This window comes from Pelophylax lessonae, assembly GCF_965119305.1.
Source record: "Pelophylax lessonae genome assembly, chromosome: 6".
Taxonomy (NCBI): domain Eukaryota; kingdom Metazoa; phylum Chordata; class Amphibia; order Anura; family Ranidae; genus Pelophylax; species Pelophylax lessonae.
The window spans coordinates 229,495,747-229,512,599 of record NC_138773.1 but is presented as its reverse complement, the minus strand read 5'-3'; the positions used below and the strand labels follow the sequence as shown (position 1 = coordinate 229,512,599).

At 47.8% G+C, this 16,853-nt stretch overlaps 1 protein-coding gene across 1 annotated transcript in view; it reads right to left on the bottom strand.

Moving 5' to 3' along the window:
* Positions 1-16,853, bottom strand: part of USP40 (ubiquitin specific peptidase 40) — a 129,341-nt gene that overhangs the window by 108,839 nt on the left and 3,649 nt on the right. Inside the window, exons 2-4 of the mRNA XM_082261771.1 lie at positions 16,472-16,539; positions 4,442-4,555; positions 2,223-2,387 (exon numbers count right to left, since the gene is read on the bottom strand). Coding sequence (XP_082117897.1) covers positions 2,223-2,387; positions 4,442-4,555; positions 16,472-16,539 — 347 coding nt within the window. The remainder of the gene's footprint in view (positions 1-2,222; positions 2,388-4,441; positions 4,556-16,471; positions 16,540-16,853) is intronic.

Genomic DNA, 16,853 nt, shown 5'->3' with positions numbered 1-16,853 from the left:
AATGAATCAATATCAGGAGAAAGAACCATATTTAGGTCACCCGTCATAATAATTGGACTGTCTACCACCTGAAGCATTTTGGCCATCATTACATGTTGTACTGTAAAGAAATGTATACAGCTGCAACGGTATAGGGGGATTTGGTAATAATAAGGACAACGACCACAAATCTACCATAGGGATCCGTGACAATTATTTTATTAGAGGGGCATGAAGATTTAGCAATTAATATAGCAAGTCCTCTAGCAAAGTTTGAGTATGTGGAATGAATGGCACAAACCACAAATGCTCTCTTAAAGTGGTAGTAAAGTCTGCTTGTTTATGAATACCTACAGGTAAGTCTATAATAAGGCTTACCTGTATGTACAGTAAATACCTTTTAAATGTGCACTGTCGGGATTATTTGGGCTACAAAAAAAAAATATGAAATAAATGGAAATTGGGAAATGCCAAACCCACCTATCTCAGCATGAATTGTGTTGTGAGGGAGATTCTAGGCGGCTCATTGTTGTTTCATATGAGCAATGGATGGCGTCAATTTATTTGAAATATGTACGAGTCATAGTGCACAGGGAATTTGCAAACATGTAAATAAATTTAGGTAGAAAATGCATTAGAATAACCCAAGCCATGAGATCTAGGGCAGAGACATCCATCATTTAAGATCATCTCTAAAAAGTTCAATAAGTGGCAGAAGATTGTGTGATAATTAGGGTGATGGTTTCTGGATCTAAGGGAAAGAAGAGGGATTATTCCCAACTGACCTTGAAGCCTGAAAACCTCCCAAAAGTTTCCAAATAGTGCTAAAGGGTGGGAGAGGGAGAGATTGAAATCTTCCATGTAAATTATGTGTCCGATTCACACTACAACGCAGCCTAGGGCTGCGCTGCAGGGTGCTGCAATAAAATGCAGATATGCTACATTTTATCGCAGTTTACAGTGCCGAATCACACCGCAGTACACTGCTGTGGATGACATGTACATTTTGTACAAAACAAAAAAAAAAAAAAAAGGGGGGGGGGGGAAGGGGGCTGTGTGATCCGCTGAATTGCACACCACACTGTCCCCTACCACATTGAGTTGCCTCGCTGCGGAAGCTCTCCGTTGCTTAATTGTGGCAGAGCTATGAAGTATTAATTGCAAGTGGATCCATTGCTACAGCAAATAATGTGGGTGACAGGGGACATCCCTGTCTGGTGCCTCGGGTGATCAGGAACAGTTCAGAGATATTGGTATTAACCCTAATTCTTGCCTGTGGGGCAGTGTATAGGGGTTTCACCAAGGTAAGGAACCTAGGGGCTGATTCAGTGCTGTCTTTGGCTTGTGAGGAAGTTTGTGGGTAAAGTCAAACTCCTGATCTGCATAAACGTAGCAGGTCAGGGACTTGCAAAGTATTGAAGCCAGTGGACCAGCATAATCACCTGGCAACTAGCACACGGTGGTACACTTCTACTTCTGGAGTATTACTTCAGCCTAAACAAAGCCTCTATATCCTCTTTGGGACAAGCAAAAATATGCCAAGATTACCTGGCAATTCTGCAAGGAACATGAATGTAGAAAATGCTGCTGGCTATTACAATGGCACTATGTCAGCATTGTCACCCTATGAGGTGACATTGGAGTAGTGTTTCTGGCAAGATTAACTGGTTGTCATTTCTGCATCCAGTGCTGATGGGGCAAGTAGCACAACCTTTCCCGTGGGAGGAGGGGCATACCTTTCATTCATCCACCCATCCTCCAATCATGGAAAGATTTGCACTGTGGGAACCTATAGTCCCAGTGTTATTAATGGAGCACAGGGGCGGAAAAGGTGGGCATAGTTGGTACTTTGACAAGTGTCTGTCATGGGCGTAGCTGCTGATATTAACCCCCATTTGCAAGGGTATCTGGGGTCAGAGAACTCGAATGTAAACAGCAGCCACCAGTAGACATGAAAATACCCAATTGCTGGTAAATTTGCGGTTCACATGTTTTTCAACAAACCTCAGCCTTAATAATAATTTGTTAGTGTATATAAATTCCTGCTTTAAACTTACAGTAGTCAGCAAGATACTCAATGAACATGCCTGTTATCTAGCTTTTTAAAACCTTGGCCACTAGGATTTATTAAATTATATGAACTTAAAAAAAAAAAAAAAAAAAAAAAGGATATATATCTCTGAATGTGACTTATTACTCTTCTTTTTTGTTTTAATACAAGAAAGTCATGTGGTAACTCTTACCTGCCTCTCACTAACATAACCACACTCCCGGCAATTAATGCGGTTTACTACAGTACCATGGTATAAATCCTTGATGAGGTTGTGGCCAGAGGTTCCTTCCAAAGAGCTTTCCAAGGCACTAAACAAGATCCGGTTCAACTCTTGGACATCCTGCTGGCCAGTCTCCTGCAACGGTTATATGAAAATAATTATTAGAATAAAACCTAAAGTGATTGAATTTGCAGGTTCAATATCTATTTTTTTAAATAATAAACATGGCATACTTAGCTGCTCTGTGCGAAATGGACATCGAAAGAAACTTTTACCTTTACAACCACTTTAATGATAATCATGAAGGATTTGAACAACAATATATAAATTAGGTTGTACAAGCAATTCCTAACATCCCTGAATTTATAAATTTAGATCAAGGCAAAAAGAAAGAAAAGAAAATCATATATAGTACATCTCTGTAATAAATACACATTTCCCAATAGGTTATAAGACACTGGCAAAAAACCTAGTTCTCTGAGACCACTCTTCTTCCAATTTAACCTCTTTTTTTTCCCCCTGTAACTTTAACCCCCTCCTACTGAATTTGGGAGGTATTCTTCATCCTATATATTTTTTTTTACCGCAGTCAACTGACTTTCCACATTGCAGCTCAGTTTTTTTTCCGTTTTTTTTGTTACTGCTGATAACTATGTTCTACTTTTCAGGAACATTTGAGCATCACATTTATAATGTGAATCAGTTAAATTATTGCATATTTTTCTTATTGTAACTCTCTCTTGTCCCACTGTATTTTTTAGCTGTACTCCGTTATGTTGTACACTCCAGATAATTGTCTCAGTCAGTTGGCTCTGTATGTCTCTACAATCCGTTAATAAAAACCCTTGTAAAAGAGATATTGGTGGACAAAACTGAGGAGCTCCTGAGTAGAAGGGGCTATATAGGGAGGCTTTCTGTCAGTTTCTTCAGCCAGTCTCCATTAACCTATAGGTATACATGATATATAGCCTAACCTATAGATAATCATGATATTTAGCCTGCTCTGTGTCCTGTAATGTACGAAAAAGAAATACCTGTTAATTTGCCAGAAATGCACTCAGTTCCTAAGCCCTTTTGTTAGCCAACGCACCGTTTTTGTGGACTGATTGGTATCAATCCTGCCCAGTGTGTTTTGCTAGACTGCTCAACCGCTCCCACAATTAGACCTCTACGGCACAGAGGAGAATTTTAATGTATCCTTGATAAGAACTAGAAGGGATTTTTTGAGTGTGCAAAGGACATAGGATAGCTCTGAATTTCAGGCAAGATTTACAGAACTTTTACTGTACCTAACAGAACAAAATGCTTCCAAATGCATATTTAAAAAGGCAAAAAGGAGCAAATAAGGAGAAGTTCATTGGTAGGAATTACATACACTTTTCCCAGTGCCTAGTACAGCTTTATGAAGTGTGTAGAGTCCACTATAAATTCTGGCCCACTAGGTCACAGATGTAAAATAGGGACTTGCTTTAGATGTTGTGGCATTGTCAAACTATTTAGATATGTTGGAATACTGCAAAGAGGCGGCGTGTCAGTAACCATACCCAGAAAACCAAGAACCTGAGATATCTTGATGACTGAGAGAGAATGTTTGATAGCCATTATTATAGCCTTGTTTTAAGCTCAGACTTTTTTTTCTCTCACATTTGTGCGGCATTTGTATTCACAATAAAAATATTGACGGGTCAGTCCACCCAAAGTAATTCTTCGGTTTCAAGTTATGTATGGTGTGTTATATTGCTAGGGGACTCTATCAGAAAAAAAGTCTCCCTGCCAGACTTATGAGATTTGTCGGGATTCATCTGTATCCTAACAATTAAGTAAAACTAAACCCAATTGCTTTATTTGCATCTATTGAGAATGGAATGTGAAACTTAGAATAGATTGTTTAATTTATATTTTAAAGGGAATACATATGCTGTCTTCACTGTTTTTGAGAAATGTGCCTATAATATGCCCTTATGTTTCAGCGGATGAGGTCATCGAAACTCTAAGTGGTTGTTTTGTATGTTTAACCTGCAAAACTAAAAAAAAAATAAATAAATCCAAATGAGTAAGCCAAAGGGTGGCTTCACTTCAACACTTTTTTTTTTTTTGAATTACCAAAAAAGCATAGACCGGTTTACAATTATATAAATCATAAAAATGCACTATATATGAGATAGATTACCCCAAAAATATTTACAGACCTCACTGTTATCCCAGCCAAAGCTGCTTGTGAGGTCAGTGGTTGATGCGGCCCGTTGATCCACAAGGAGAAGCTGAGCAAAAAGCCGTTGTAACTGTAATGGAATGATCCGAACCTGCAAGAAGATTGCATAGAGGACAAGACAGATGATGTAATAAACCCAGCTTTGATTATATATTTGGAGGAGATTACCCAGTTCCAGCCCAGGGCAATTCTTCGTTCTCAAATATTGTACATGTAAAAATCTGCACTTTTTTGCTACAAAATGAATTACTTAGAAGCCCTAAACATTACATATTTTTTGAAAGGAGAGGCCCTGAAGAATAAAATGGTGGCTGTTGCAGTTTTTTCACATCACATAATATTTGCCCAGTGGTTTATCAAATGCAAATTTTCAGGAAAAAAAATCAAATACACTAATGAATTTTAGTGCATGCAAAAACAAAACAGAATAACCATTTTGTTTGGTAAAATATAAAAGATGATGTTACGCTGAGTAAATAGATACCCAACATGTCACACTTTCAAACTGCGCATGCCTGTGTGGAATGGCAACAATTTATGGTACAGGAAATTATCCACAGGTGATGCTTAAAAAGCCTTTTCAGTTTACCAGTTTAGAGTTAAACAGGAGGGTCTGACGCTAGAATTACTGCTTTCACCCTGACGTTCGCAGCACTACCTCCCATGTATGGTGTAATTACTGTTTACATATGCGCGTGCTTTCACATTTGCGCATGAGCACAAGGGACGAGGGTGCTTTAAAACATTTTTTTATGTATTTATTTTATTTAAAAAAACTTTATACACAGTTAATTCAACTTGATTCATGCCTCGTGAAAGCATGGGCAGTTACAGGTGCCCTTAATGGAGAGATCTGGGGTCTATTAGACTCCAGAACTCTCCTCTGCCCTCCAGAGCAGCCAATCAAACTGATATCAGTTTAATTGGCTGCTTAACTTAATGGTAACATCTATTAAAAAACAAACCATGGGGGCGTGGCTTGGACATGGCGGTGTGAGGACGCTCTCTCTTGGTGCTCCCGCTCTCCAGCCTCCCTTCTCGGCCTTTACCTATTATCTATCGCTATTATGAGCGTCCACAAGAGGAGGAAAACTAAGACTGCTTCTTCCACATCCTCACGGACTGTATCGGCTACCCCCATCCGTGCTTTCTTCCCGGACTCTGCCAGTCCTCCGCCGAGGGCCCTACAGCTAACGCCGCGTGGCGACCTGGGACCGCAGGCCGCTTCTTCCCCGGGACAGGCCACCTCGCCTCTGCCCCCACCCGGCACTATGGCGACTTCTACCTCAGTGCCTGCTCCCCTGTCCCCGCAGGTGGTTCAGATTGGAGATAACGCAGAGCTGTGGACTCTTCTCCGGGCCCTTCCCACCAGAACGGACATGGAGTCCATCGTGGCCCAGGTGGCGGAACAGCACCGGCGGGATTTCCAGCAACTGGGTGGTGAGGTGGCCCTGCTGGATGGTCGTCTGACGGCGGGCGAATCGGCGGTCAGTGATCTTCAGTCCAGGGTGGCGGCCCTGGAGCAGACCCAGACATCCCACGGAGAGGCCCTTGCTGCTCACCAACTTCGCATGGAGGACTTGGAGAACCGGAGCCGCCGTAATAACTTGCGGCTCCGGGGGATCCCAGAAGCGACGGGTACCGAGGACCTAGAGGAGACAGCGAGGGCTATACTTTCCCGTATCCTGCCGCCTGAGCCGCCGGTGACCCTCGAGTTCGACCGGATCCACCGTGCCTTGGGTGCCCGCTCGAATGATCCTGCCAGACCTAGAGACGTGATATGCCGTCTCCACCGGTATACCACTAAGGAGATGATCCTGCGGGAGGCTTGGTCGAAGGGTCCGGTGGAGTTTGATGGCGCCTCTATTCATATTTTCCCTGATGTGGCCCGTGGAACTTTGCAGCGCAGGGCTATGTTGAAGCCCCTTCTGGAGCGGCTCCGAGCCCCGGAGGTCACCTACCGCTGGGGGTTTCCCCTGCAGCTTACGGTGCGTAGACACGGATCCTCCTATACCCTACGAAGACACTCCGACTTGCCGGCCGCGTTCGAGTTCCTGGACCTGACCCCAATCGCCCTCCCGGATTGGATGGCATTGCTCCCTGACCGTGATCCTCGTCAGGGACCCGGGGGCTCCGTCCGTACATTGCCTCGCAGACAGCGCCAACGCCACCGGAGCAGGAGACCACAGCAGGACTTTCGTGGCCCGGACGTAGCGGCTCCTGAGACCTGAGCCTGTGGTCCGTGAGTATAGCTCCATCCATCCCTCCTGCCTTTGCCCTCCCTCTCCCTCTCCCTCCTCCGCTGCCTCCCGCTGACTCCTTCTCATGGCTGTCGCTAACGGATCCCGAGCCCCGACCCTGCAGTGCCCCCCCTGCTCTGTCCATCCTCCTGGGATCCGGTGTGATTATCCTGCTGTTGACCGTTAGTGGACTGCCCTGCTAGACTGCCCGCTCCTGCCTCCTGCCTGCGGGTGCCCCTGCCTGCATGTGTTTCGCACCATGTGTGCCGACCCCCCCCTTGGTGACTTAGCCCCCAGCCCTTGGATCTGTATCTATATTGCCCCTGCTGATTGCTCGTCCAGGTAACGGTAGCTGCTTTCCTCATTGCATGTTGCTATGGCTTTGATCTTTTGGTTGCCCTGCGAGGATTGTCCCGATCATCATCGGTGGTCCGCATGTGCGGATCGACCTCCTCACGGACTTCCTACCATGGAGCTGCTCTGAAGGACCGCAGGCCACGAGCCTGAGGATGGAGAGACACTGCTGTGGGGGCCCGTCTTCTGTGCTCACCTGGCGGGGGTGGGGGGTTGCTCCGCTATGGGCCCGGTGCCTCTGCCCTTGCATGGTTTTTATGCTTCCCAATGCCTGTTTCGGCCTCTCCCCGCCTCCTTCACCCAGCTCCTGTGTCTGGGATCTTGCTGGATTTCTCTCAGGGCTGACGTGTGGAGGAGGGAACGGGCCGTTCCCCACCTGGCGGAGCCCCCCTGCTTCTATAGCCGGTCCCTGGTGGGGGGGGGGTGGTGCTATGACCTTATCTGGGTAATCGGGGGGCGCCCGCCCCGGGAGATACCGGTGGGGGCAGCCCGGTTGCCCGGGATGTGTTGTGTGGCTTCCGTTGGGGTGCCTGGTCCTGCTTCCGGTGCATGGGTGCAGTGATGTGCCTAGGCCCTCCATTCCATTTCAGTTCTCATTTCGGAGGTACCCCTCGTAGGGCCGGGGGCTCTGCTCCCCCATGCATCGCGCAGCAGCGGAACCTATAACTGTTGGGTCGCCTGCGACATTTATTGCCTGTACTACATTTTGCAGAGTCTCTGTTTCCCTTTACCTTTTCCTCCCCTCCCTCACGTCTCCCCCTCTCCCCCCCCTCCCCCCCCTTCTCCCCCCCCTCCCCCCCCTTCTCCCCCCCCCCTCCCTCCCCCCCCCCTCCCCCCCCCCTCCCCCCCCTTCTCCCCCCCCTTCCCCCCCTTCTCCCCCCCCTTCTCCCCCCCTCTCCCTCCCCCTCTCCCTCCCCTTCTCCCCCTCCTCCCTCTCCCTCTCCCCCCTTTCATTTTCCTATCCCCCTCCCTTCTCCTCCCTCCTCTTCCCCCCCCTCCTCTTCCCTCCCCTCCTCTTCCCTCCCCTCCTCCCTTCTCTTCCCCCCCCTCCTTCCTTCTCTTCCCTCCCCTCCTTCCTTCTCTTCCCTCCCCTCCTTCCTTCTCTTCTCTTCCCCCTTCCTCTTCTTCCCCTCCCTCTCCCCCCCTCCCGTTCCCCCTATCTCTCCTTCACGGGCCGAGGCTAGCTTGTTCCCTTCCCCCTCTTTGGTATTTAGTGATTATGCTTGTTTATAGACGCTCATTATACATCACATGCTTTGTTCTCTATGGGCCGTGTTGGGGTAGGTGGGGAGCGGTCACCCTCCTCTGCCTGTGGTGACCTTCCCCGTACCCCACGTAGGGTTTGTTTTCCGCGGGGTTCCTTTCACCCCTCCCTGATCCGGGGGGGTGGGTCTGGAACTCTGGGCGAACGTTGATTAGTTCTCCTGTGCACCTCTCGCACGGTTGCTCTCCCCCCTCTCTTTCTGTTCACACGAACTTCGTGTCTTCCAGCTCTCTTTCCTCTACCTACTTTCTCTGCTCCTGTTCTTCCTCCCGAACTCCGTCCGGTCTATTCCTTGCCCTTACTCTTCCGCTCTACACGGGCGGTTTCCCCATCTAGCTGCCTTTTACTCCCTGATCTCGGTTTCTTCTTCTTGTAGTCCCCGCCACTCTTCCTTCTTTCCCCCCCCCCCCTTTTTTTTTTTTTTTTTTTTTTTTTTTTTTTTTTCGTCTGTCTGTTTGTTCGGGATCCTTGTGGGGAGATGGCCATCCCTCGGGCTGACCCCATCCGCCTGGTCACGCTGAACGCCAAGGGGCTAAATACCCCCGAAAAACGCTCCATCGTATTGACCGAGCTCTACCGCCTTCGGGCCCACGTTGGCTTCCTTCAGGAAACCCATTTCAAATCTTCCAATATTCCTAAACTGGGCAACAGACGATTTCCCACGGTCTACCATGGCTGCTTCTCTGAATCGAAATCTAGAGGCGTAAGTATCCTGATCGCTGGCCGGACTCCATGGTCTTTTTTGGATTCATGGACCGATGACTCGGGTCGAGCTCTCTTTGTCAAAGGCCGTCTTGGCTCGGTGCTCGTCACCCTGGCAAACTTATACTTACCCAACTCTGACCAGGTGTCGTTCCTTGAACGGATATCCTCTAAATTGCATGATTTCATGGAAGGACAGGTCCTGCTGGGCGGCGATTTTAATCTGGCCTTAGATCCAGAACTAGATGCCTCCCGAGGTACCTCCCACAACTCCTATGCGGCGTTACGGCGCGTTAAGAAGACCTTTCAAGCTTTTCAGCTTGTGGATGTATGGCGAGCTATGCATCCGACGGACAGAGATTACACTTTCTACTCGCCTCCACATGACTCCTACTCGCGCATCGATTATTTTATGTTGCCCCAGGCCCTGCTGAGCAGGACGATGTCGGCTTCAATAGGCAACATCACGGTCTCGGACCACGCTCCGGTGGTCCTTGAGCTGGATTTGAGGACCCCAGAGCGACGCCAATGGCAATGGCGGCTCAATGACAGTCTCTTGCAGGACCCTTCCATCCTATCTGAGCTACGCTTAGAACTGGGTGGGTTCTTTGCTTCTAATGCCCTCCCGGACAGTCCCCCCTTGATGGTGTGGGAGGCCCACAAAAGCTACATGCGGGGAATTCTGATTAAAATCGGATCGCGTCGCAAGAGAGAAAGGATCCGCCAAATGCAGGATCTTATCTCGCGCATCAGTAGGCTGGAAGCTGCTCATAAGAGGTCTTTAGCACTGGCTACCTTGCAGGAGCTGACGGTCCTCCGTGAGCAACTGCGATCTCTGACCCTCTTTAAAGCGAAGGCCTCTCTATCCAAATGCAAACGTATCTTCTACGAGCATGGGGACAAATGTGGTAAGATCTTGGCACATGCTCTTCGCCAACAGAGGGCGCAGGCATTTATCCCTGCTGTGCTTTCCCCCTCCCAACAAAAGGTCCAGGCTACGGAGCGTATAGCAGAGGTGTTTCGCCGCTATTATGCCTCCTTGTACAATCTATCCTCGGACTCTACGGCTTCTGCCCAGGATGCTCTTCGGACACGTATTCAGGAATATATTCGCGCATCGGGCCTCCCGTGTCTCCCGACGACAGCCTTGGAGCAGTTGGACGAACCGCTTCGGCCGACCGAACTTTCCTGCGCGATGGCGGGGTCTCAAAGGGGCAAAGCCCCGGGGCCTGACGGCTATTCGCTCTCATACTATAAGTGCTTTGCGGATGTACTCTCCCCTCACTTCCTGGCTGCTTATAATGCGGCGGGTCTGGGTGCAGATTTTCCATTGGACTCCCTCCGAGCTCACATCACGGTAATAGCAAAGGAGGGCAAGGACCCCCTTCTCTGCCAGAATTATCGTCCTATCTCGCTCCTCAATATCGATCTGAAGCTTTTTACGAAAATCTTAGCATCACGTCTAGCCCCCTTCCTCCCACAGTTGATACATGACGATCAGGTAGGCTTCATACCCTCTCGGGAGGCTCGTGATAATACCACGAAAGCGATTGATATCCTTCACCTGGCCTGTTCCCGGGGGACCCCAATGCTGCTTCTCTCGACGGACGCCGAAAAGGCGTTCGATCGAGTGAATTGGCTCTTCCTCCTGGAAACCTTGGAGCATGTGGGGTTGGGACAGCGTATGATGGCCTGGATCAGGGCGATATATTCACGCCCGTCTGCTTGTGTTAAGGTTAATGGCTTCCTCTCTGAACCGTTAGAGATCAGGAACGGTACGAGACAGGGGTGCCCTCTTTCTCCCCTGATTTTTGTGTTGACTCTCGAGCCCTTCCTGCGCTCCATCAGAGCGAGCTCCGATGTCACGGGCCTGCCACTTTCGGCGTCGTTCGCCCCTAAGGTGGCGGCCTATGCGGATGATCTCCTCTTCTTCCTTACTAGGCCGCTGATCTCTTTACCGAATCTTATGCGGGAGTTTAAGGCGTTTGAAACTCTGTCCTCGTACAAAATCAATTTCCAGAAATCGGAGGCCCTCCCGGTTGCGATGCCACCCGCTATGTCGCAGCTTCTCAAAGGCGATTTTCCATTCAAGTGGAGCTCCTCCCACATCACATACCTGGGCATATCCCTCCCTAACTGCCCCAAACGCATCTTCGAATGCAACTTTCCTCCTCTTCTTGCCCGCATCCGGAAAGATCTGGACGGCTGGCAGAAAGGCATGTTTTCGTGGTTTGGGCGCTGTAACATTATTAAAATGACTGTCATGCCCCGTTTGCTTTATGTGCTTCAGGCCCTTCCGATACTTATTCCATTGCCCTTCCTCCGTGCAGTGAATGGGGCATTTCGTAAATTCCTGTGGACTCGAGGCCCCCCCCGGTTGGCTTTGAAACTTCTTTGCATGCCCAAGCTCAGCGGCGGTATGGCTTTCCCGGACGCCATCATGTACTCTGCTGCATGCCATCTGGCCAGGACTCTGGATTGGCATCTGCATGGCCCCTTGAAACAGTGGGTGAGGATTGAACAGCTTTGCGGGGGACCTCCCCCGGAGTCTCTACTGTGGGGAACATCCCCCCTATCAAGGGAGGTATTGGATCACCCAACTGTTGGAGCCACGTTGCAACTGGGCCGTAAGCTCTGTAAGGAGGGCATCGTTGCGTCTTTGCCGTCCCCCTTGCTCCCGATCGTGGGAAACCCGGATTTCTCCCCGGGCCTCCATGACCCGGCATTCCGCAGGATGCAGGCCAACGGGGTCTACCAGGCCAGACATTTTCTTAGCGGGGACTGTTGGATGTCTCGCCAGGCGCTACTATCGAGGGACGTGTTTGCCGCCCTGTCGTTCTGGCAGAAGGTACAACTTGCCCATTTTCTCCGATCGCTGCCGCCGGCGATCTCTTTTGCCAGACGCCTCACGCCATTTGAAGAACTATGTGCGTCGGATGCTCCGGTGCGCCATGCTATTTCCCTGCTGTATCGTATCGTGACATCCCCTGGACAGTCCTCCAGGCCCCCCTATATTTCTCGATGGGAGCGTGATTTGGACATTTCCCTTTCGGATTATCAGGTGGAACGTATCCTTTTCTTCACCTTCAAAACCTCCACATGCTCTAAATACCAGGAGATGGGTTATAAGCTCTTGACCAGGTGGTACTATACCCCGGTTAAACTTCGCAAGATGTTCCCCTCCTGTTCGGATCTTTGCTGGCGATGTGGTATGGAGGTAGGCTCTCTCCTCCACATCTTTTGGTCTTGCAAAAAATTGCAATCTTTTTGGTCAGAGGTCCTCCGTATTGTCCAAAAATTCACAGATCATACCCTTACTTTGCAACCAGCCCTATTCCTTCTTCACCATCACAGCTTCCCAAGGGCGTCTTATCGGAAGTCGATCTTGCCGATACTGCTGACAGCAGCAAAGAGCTGTATTCCTCTCCTGTGGAAGCAAACAAGCCCTCCTACCGTGGCGATGTGGTTGCGTAAAGTTGCGTTTATTAATGAGATGGAAGACCTGGTGGCGGCCGAACGGGGCACTAGGGAAGGGTTCCTCAAGCGTTGGTTTTATTGGCATGAGTTCAGCTCGTCCACGGAATACCGGGACCTTGTCGCTTAGCTGATCCGCTCACACTGGATGGCCTTCTCCCCTAGTCGCCCCCCTGCCCCCCCCCCTTTTTTTTTTTTTTTTTTTTTTTTTTTTTGTCCTCTCTTCATGTGTTTGTCCTGTCTTCCCTCTCCCCCTCCCCTCCTCCCGTCTTCCCCCCCCTTCTGCAGTAGCTCTTCCTGCTCTTTGCTCTGTACTTCCTTCACCTGTTCTCTTTTTTCTTTCATGTTTTTCTCTCTTTTCTCTTTTTGGAAAATTCCCCCGTTCTTGTAAGGCATGCATGACACTACGACCTCTTGTGGTTTCTCGGATTGGTGACCCCGTCGGATGCTCCCCGCACTCCGGTGTGCCGGCCATGTGACAGATGCCGGAGGGAGTGTGGGTTGGTCTGGGAACCTACCGTCCTGAGACATACCTTAATGCATTGTATGTTATCATTTCTCATATACGGCTATGTTTATATGCTTTCCGCCTCATGTTACGCTGTTCTCTTGTTACTTGGCTGTATCTCACTTCACTGCCATAGATGACTTGTATGCCTTTATCTCCTCAATAAACATTGAATTTGAAAAAAAAACAAACCATAACCAGAAGTGACAAAATCATCATCTATTCCACTTTCTTAGAGAAGAGATCAGAGAATGGAAGTTCCTTCCACTCTTCACAGTGCTTCTGATGCAACAGGACGCATAGCTCACAGATTACCCGGTGGAAAAGGAGAGCCAAGGAAAGGCAATGGGTGGTAGCAGGAATGAAGGGGGGGGGGGGGGATAGGGGTGAGACCCCTTCCTCCCACTGTAAAAGTGATGGGACAGCTGTGTAGCCGGTCAGATCACATTTATATAAAACAGGATCGCCCCTAAAAATGTTGACACCAATATCATGGCTGTAGCCATGATTCTGGTATCTGGTATAACCACTTAAACTCTAGGACAGGGATCCCCAAACTATGGTCCTCCAGCTGTTGTGGTACTACACATCCCATGAGGTATTGTAAAACTCTGACATTCACAGACATGATAGGAACTGTAGTTCCTGAATAACTGGAGGGCCATAGTTAGGAGACCCCTGCTTTAGGATGCAACGATACAGCTTATCGTGGGAAGTGGATAAGCAAGGACTTATTTTATTAAACGCTGAATTCCAGATGTGGCAATTTTTACATAGTTACATCAGTTCGCCTTGGACCAATGGAGGCATGTAGCCATACCTGTGGGATCCAGAGCCATACCTCTGGAAGCTGGAAATCATTGTAGTAGGTGTTAATACTACATTGATTGCCACTAGCTTCCAGGTCCCGTATTGAGAAGCTGTACTGCTTTCAGAGAACACTTTCTATTTTTCTTATCTAATGCAGTGTTCTCTGACTGGACAATGTAGAGCAGGGGTCTTCAAACTACGGCCCTCCAGTTGTTCAGGAACTACAATTCCCATCATGCCTAGTCATGTCTGTGAATGTCAGAGTTTCACAATGCCTCATGGGATGTATAGTTCCGCAACAGCTGGAGGGCCGTAGTTTGAAGATCCCTGATGTAGAGATTGTGACATCTCCCCGCCTAACCCCATTGTCCACTTAGAGAAAGCTTTGCATTCATTAAGAAAATTCAAAGTGCTACCTGAATGGCACCTGTGCCAAGCGACCTTCTGTGTTCACAATACAGCAGAACAACCGTTTGACACAGGACGCGGAAGCTAGTGGAGATTACTGTAGTAAAGGTGCTTTTGAGCTTCTACAGGGATCCCACAGATACGGCACATACAACATCTAAGCTGGACCAATATAACCTATGTAAAGATGGTCATATCTAGAATGCATACTTAAAGTGGTCGTAAAGTCTTAAGATTTTTCACCTTAATGCATTCTATGAAAAACCTTATGTGCTACGGCTCCCCCAAGACCCCCTCCCCCCTTTTTCTTACCTGAGCCCGATCCGATCTGGATGCTGTGTCTTCCCTCATTGGACAAATTGATAGCAGGAGCAATTGGCTCCTGGAGGGGCCTGGAGTACCCTCGAGGCACCCCAGAAAAGGAGGATCGAGGCTGCTCTGTGCAAAACGATTGCAAAGAGCAGGGAAGTATAGGCATGTTTGTTATTTTTAAATAAAAAAAAAAAAAAAGCAAACAAACCAAAAATTATGGTTTACAACCCCTTTAAACCATGGTACCATAGAAACATAGATACAGTATCTCACAAAAGCAGTTACACCCCTCAGATTTCTGAAAATATTTTATTATATCTTTTCAAGTGACAACACTGAAATGACACTTTGCTACAATGTAAATTAGTGAGTGTACAGCTTGTATAACAGTGTAAATTTGCTGTCCCCTCAAAATAACTCAACATCAGCCATTAATGTCTAAACCGCTGGCAAGAAAAGTGAGTACACCCCTAAGTGGAAATGTCCAAATTGGGCTCAAAGTATCAATATTTTGTGTGGCCACCAATATTTTCCAGCACTGCCTTAACCCTCTTGGGCATGGAGTTCACCAGAGCTTTACAGGTTGCCACTGCAGTCCTTTTCCACTCCTCCATGATGATGATGGCTGGTGGATGTTAAAAACCTTGTGCTCCTCCACTTTCTGTTTGAGGATGCCCCACAGATGCTCAATAGGGTTTAGGTCTGGAGACATGCTTGGACAGTCCACCACCTTTACCCTTAGCTTCTTTAGCAAGGCAGTGGTCGTTTTGGAGGTGTGTTCGGGGTCGTTATGTTGGAATGCTGCCCTGCGGCCCAGTCTCTGAAGGGAGGGGATTATGCTCTGCTTCAGTATGTCACAGTACATGTTAGTATTCATGGTTCCCTCAATGAACTGTAGCTCCTCAGTGCTGGCAGCACTCATGCAGCCCCAGACCATGACAGTTCCACCACCATGCTTGTCTGTAGGCAAGACACACTTTCCTTTGTACTCCTCACCTGGTCGCCGACACACACGCTTTACACCGTCTGAACCAAATACGTTTATCTTTGTCTCATCAAACCACAGGACATGGTCCCAGTAATCCATGTCCTTAGTCTGCTTGTATTCAGCAAACGGTTTTTGGGCTTTCTTGTGCATCACCTTTAGAAGAGGCTTCCTTCTGGGACGACAGCCATGCAGACCAATTTGATGCAGTGTGTGGCATATGGTCTGAACACTGACAGGCTGACCACCCCACCCCTTCAACCTCTGCAGCGATGCTGGCAGCACTCATACATCTATTTCCCAAAGACAACCTCTGGATATGACGCGGAGCATGTGCAATCAACTTCTTTGGTTGACCATGGCGGGGCCTGTTCTGAGTGGAACCTGTCCCGTTAAACCGCTGCATGGTCCTGGCCACCATGCTGCAGCTCAGTTTCAGGGTCTTGGCAATTTTCTTATAGCCTAGGCCATCTTTATGTAAAGCAAAAATTATCTTTTCAACTCCTCAGAGAGTCTTTTGCCATGAGGTGCCATGTTGAACTTCCAGTAAACAGTATAAGAGAGGGAGAGCGATAACACCAAATTTAACACACATACTCCCCATTCACACCAGAGACCTTGTAAAACTAACAAGTCCCATGACACTGGGGAGGGAAAATGGCTAACTGGGCCCAATTTGGACATTTTTACTTAGGGGTATGTTCACTTTTGTTGCCAGTGTGTTGCGTTATTTGAGGGGACAGCAAATTTACACTGTTATACAAACTGTACACTCACTACTTTTCATTGTAGCAAAGTGTCATTTCTTCAGTGTTGTCACATGAAAAGTTATAATAAAAAAAAAAAAAAAAAGTGGGGGTGTACTTAATTTTGTGAGATACTGTATATATACAATCATATCCCCATAACAATGACTGCACAGAAAAAGGACCAGTTCTTCAAATAAATACCTTGGAATTTGGCACATCTTTATCTTCCAGAGATCCAAGCTCTTCAGGGCTCAAGGCAAAAAGGACTTCTGCAAAATGAAAAAAAAAAAAAAAAAAGGGATTTTTTCATACCCCCTCTAAAACGATTTTCTTGCAGAATTTGTTGGACTCAACATCATAGATATGATCTCTGCTTACATGAGGATAGAAACTTGTTTGCTTCTCTATATTCGATTTGTAAAGCAGCACATACCTTTTTAGGACCTTGTGAAATTTGAAAACCTTGGTTAGGCTCCATCTATGCTTTTGAACTTAGCAATCCTTTTTAATAAAGTTGTGTAAACCCTGGCAGTAGAGCCAATATACATAACGACAGGTGCATTAGTTACAGGCAGCATTTACC